The 2,298-nt window shown below is 71.4% G+C and overlaps 1 protein-coding gene across 1 annotated transcript in view; it reads left to right on the forward strand.

Annotated features, from left to right (window-relative positions):
- The window catches only part of SORCS2 (sortilin-related VPS10 domain containing receptor 2), a 118,605-nt gene that overhangs the window by 101,551 nt on the left and 14,756 nt on the right, over positions 1 to 2,298 (forward strand). The window contains exons 9-11 of the mRNA XM_012724055.1: positions 121 to 176; positions 525 to 614; positions 2,205 to 2,297. Coding sequence (XP_012579509.1) covers positions 121 to 176; positions 525 to 614; positions 2,205 to 2,297 — 239 coding nt within the window. The remainder of the gene's footprint in view (positions 1 to 120; positions 177 to 524; positions 615 to 2,204; position 2,298) is intronic.

Below are 2,298 nucleotides of genomic sequence, written 5' to 3' on the forward strand. Positions count from 1 at the left end.
GGCAGCCCCGCACGAGAAGCCACACCAGTGCCCCCCGGGAGCTCGGGGGCTGGAACTGGCAGGGCCTTCACGCCAGGGTAGGCCGGCCCAGGGTCAGCTGGTCCCCGCTGTCCTCTGCAGACGCCCTGCCCGGGCTTCGGGCACGTCTGTGCTCCACAGTGCTCCCCGGCCCTCCTGTGGGCCTGCCCACGCGGGCAGCTGTCCATCATGGCTGGGGTCTCCCTGGGGGGTGTTCTCCCCACCCAGTGGCTCCCCACGCACTGTCCCGACGGAGGGGCTGCAGGGCAGTGCGGAGAGGGCATGGGGACGGATGCTGGTGGAGGTGCAGGAAGACTTCCCACGGGGGCGGCTTGCAGCCTGGGCCTCTGCAGGGTGGATAGGAGTCTGCGCCGTTCGGGCAGAGCAGAGGGAGCCAAGGGAAAGGGCCCTCCCACGGGCGGCGTTTGACGCCAGCGTGTCGCTCGCGAGGCTCTGGCGGGGGAGGAGAGCCGAGCCCTGAAGGCCAGTCTCCTCCCTCCCGCCAGTCCACCTCAATGAACCGCACCAAATACTACGTCTCCTACCGTCGCAGCGAGTTTGTGCTGATGAAGCTGCCCAAGTACGCGCTGCCCAAGGTAAGCGTGCTGTCCCGGGCCAGCCGGGCGGGCTGCGGGGCTCCGCTCGGGGCTCCCTGGACCCAGGTCAGGGGACACAGCGTGCACGGTGCCGCCTCCTGCTGCCCTCCACGGCCCTCGAGGTGCCCAGCTTGCTCTGGCCGAGCCCTGCCCACCCACGGGCCCTGTGGTCACCCCGCCCCCCACCCCCTGCCCAGGCGGCCACAGCTTCTCCCCGTCTCCGCTCCACGGGCCTCCTCAGGGCCTCCTGGCTGCTCCCTCCACAGTCTCCTCCCTGCTCAGCCCCGCACCCCCCATCCACATTCCCTGGGGCTCCCTGTCACAGAACCACTTCACATAAGCCAACGCCCAGGCCCCGCCCCGGTGGGGTCTTCAGAAAAGGAGCGGGCAGGACACCCGGAAGACCAATGTGTGCCGTGCGGGAGGGCGGCGGGGCCCGAGGGAGCCGGGCCGAGGCCTGCGTGTGCCCGCAGTGGCTCGGGCAGAGGCAGCGTCTGTGCAAAGGTCCTGGGGCAGGAGCGCGCCCCCGCGGGTGGGGAGGACTGAGGACGGGGCCCCAAGCAGGGCCCAGCCGCTGCCAGGAGCTCCGGCTGCCGCCCCGGGGCCCAGCTGTGCCTCGGAACCAGGCAGGAAGGGACAGGCGGCCTTAAAAAGGAAAAAGGGACAAGGTGACAAGGTGGGCGGGGCCGGGCGAGGGAAGGCCTGGGTCCCGGACACTGTGCTGGGCTTCACGGGTGGCCCTGGGACCTGGGGAGGCGGCCGCAGCGAGGCCCCTGCCGGACCGGGGCTGTGGGGCGCACGGCTGGAAGCACCCCCGTGTGCCCGGCCCCTCGGATGGGACCTGGTGCTGGCCAGCACCAGGCTGTGGTGGAGGCTGTTGTCTTGGGGGCCCAGAGCCACACGAGAGGTGCCCGTGACTCTGCGCTGGCTGTACCCCTGCACCCCCAGGCTGCACCACAGAGTCACGTGGGTCTGCAGGGAACCCCGCAGCCAGTAACTGGCTCTCGCCCTCACGGGCATCCCAGTCGGGCCCGGCGTCCCGCTGCTGAGGAGCGCAGGGTCACCGAAGAGAATCATGGGGTCCGGGCGGAAGGGCCCATGTGGGGAACGGGGGGCCCCCGCCCCCCGTGTGGTCCCCAGCAGGGTCAGCTGCTGTGCACGAGGGCTGGGCCCTGGGGGCAGCACAGGCCACAGTGTCCTGCGAGGCCCACGGCCCACACCTCGTCCTCCCAGACCCCCCCCCCAGCCAGGCTCCCCACTGCCAGCACCCCCACAGCCCCAGAGAGCACCACAGCGCCCAGCCTGGAGCAGGGCCTGGCCTGTAGGCGGCGCCCCGTAACTCACAGACACCTGTCACAATCTGGGGTGCGCTGACAGCCTGGGGTGCGTGGAGGAACAGCGCCCCCAGGTGCAGCTCGGGGTGGACAGGACAGTCAGGCCCTGAGCACGCGCTGGGGCCTGGAGCCTCCGGCAGCCCCGCTTGGGGGCAGACAGCCCCCCACTCTGCAGGCTGAGGCCTGGAGAGCCCTCGGGCAGCAGAGCCCAGGCCCGGGCAGCCCGCCCCGCCGCCACCCACCGCGCTGTCCCCAGGACCTGCAGGTCATCAGCACGGACGAGAGCCAGGTGTTCGTGGCGGTGCAGGAGTGGGACCAGACCGACACCTACAACCTGTACCAGTCGGACC

This window comes from Condylura cristata, unplaced genomic scaffold, assembly GCF_000260355.1.
Source record: "Condylura cristata isolate star-nosed mole 26May11 unplaced genomic scaffold, ConCri1.0 scaffold00012, whole genome shotgun sequence".
Classification (NCBI taxonomy): Eukaryota; Metazoa; Chordata; class Mammalia; order Eulipotyphla; family Talpidae; genus Condylura; species Condylura cristata.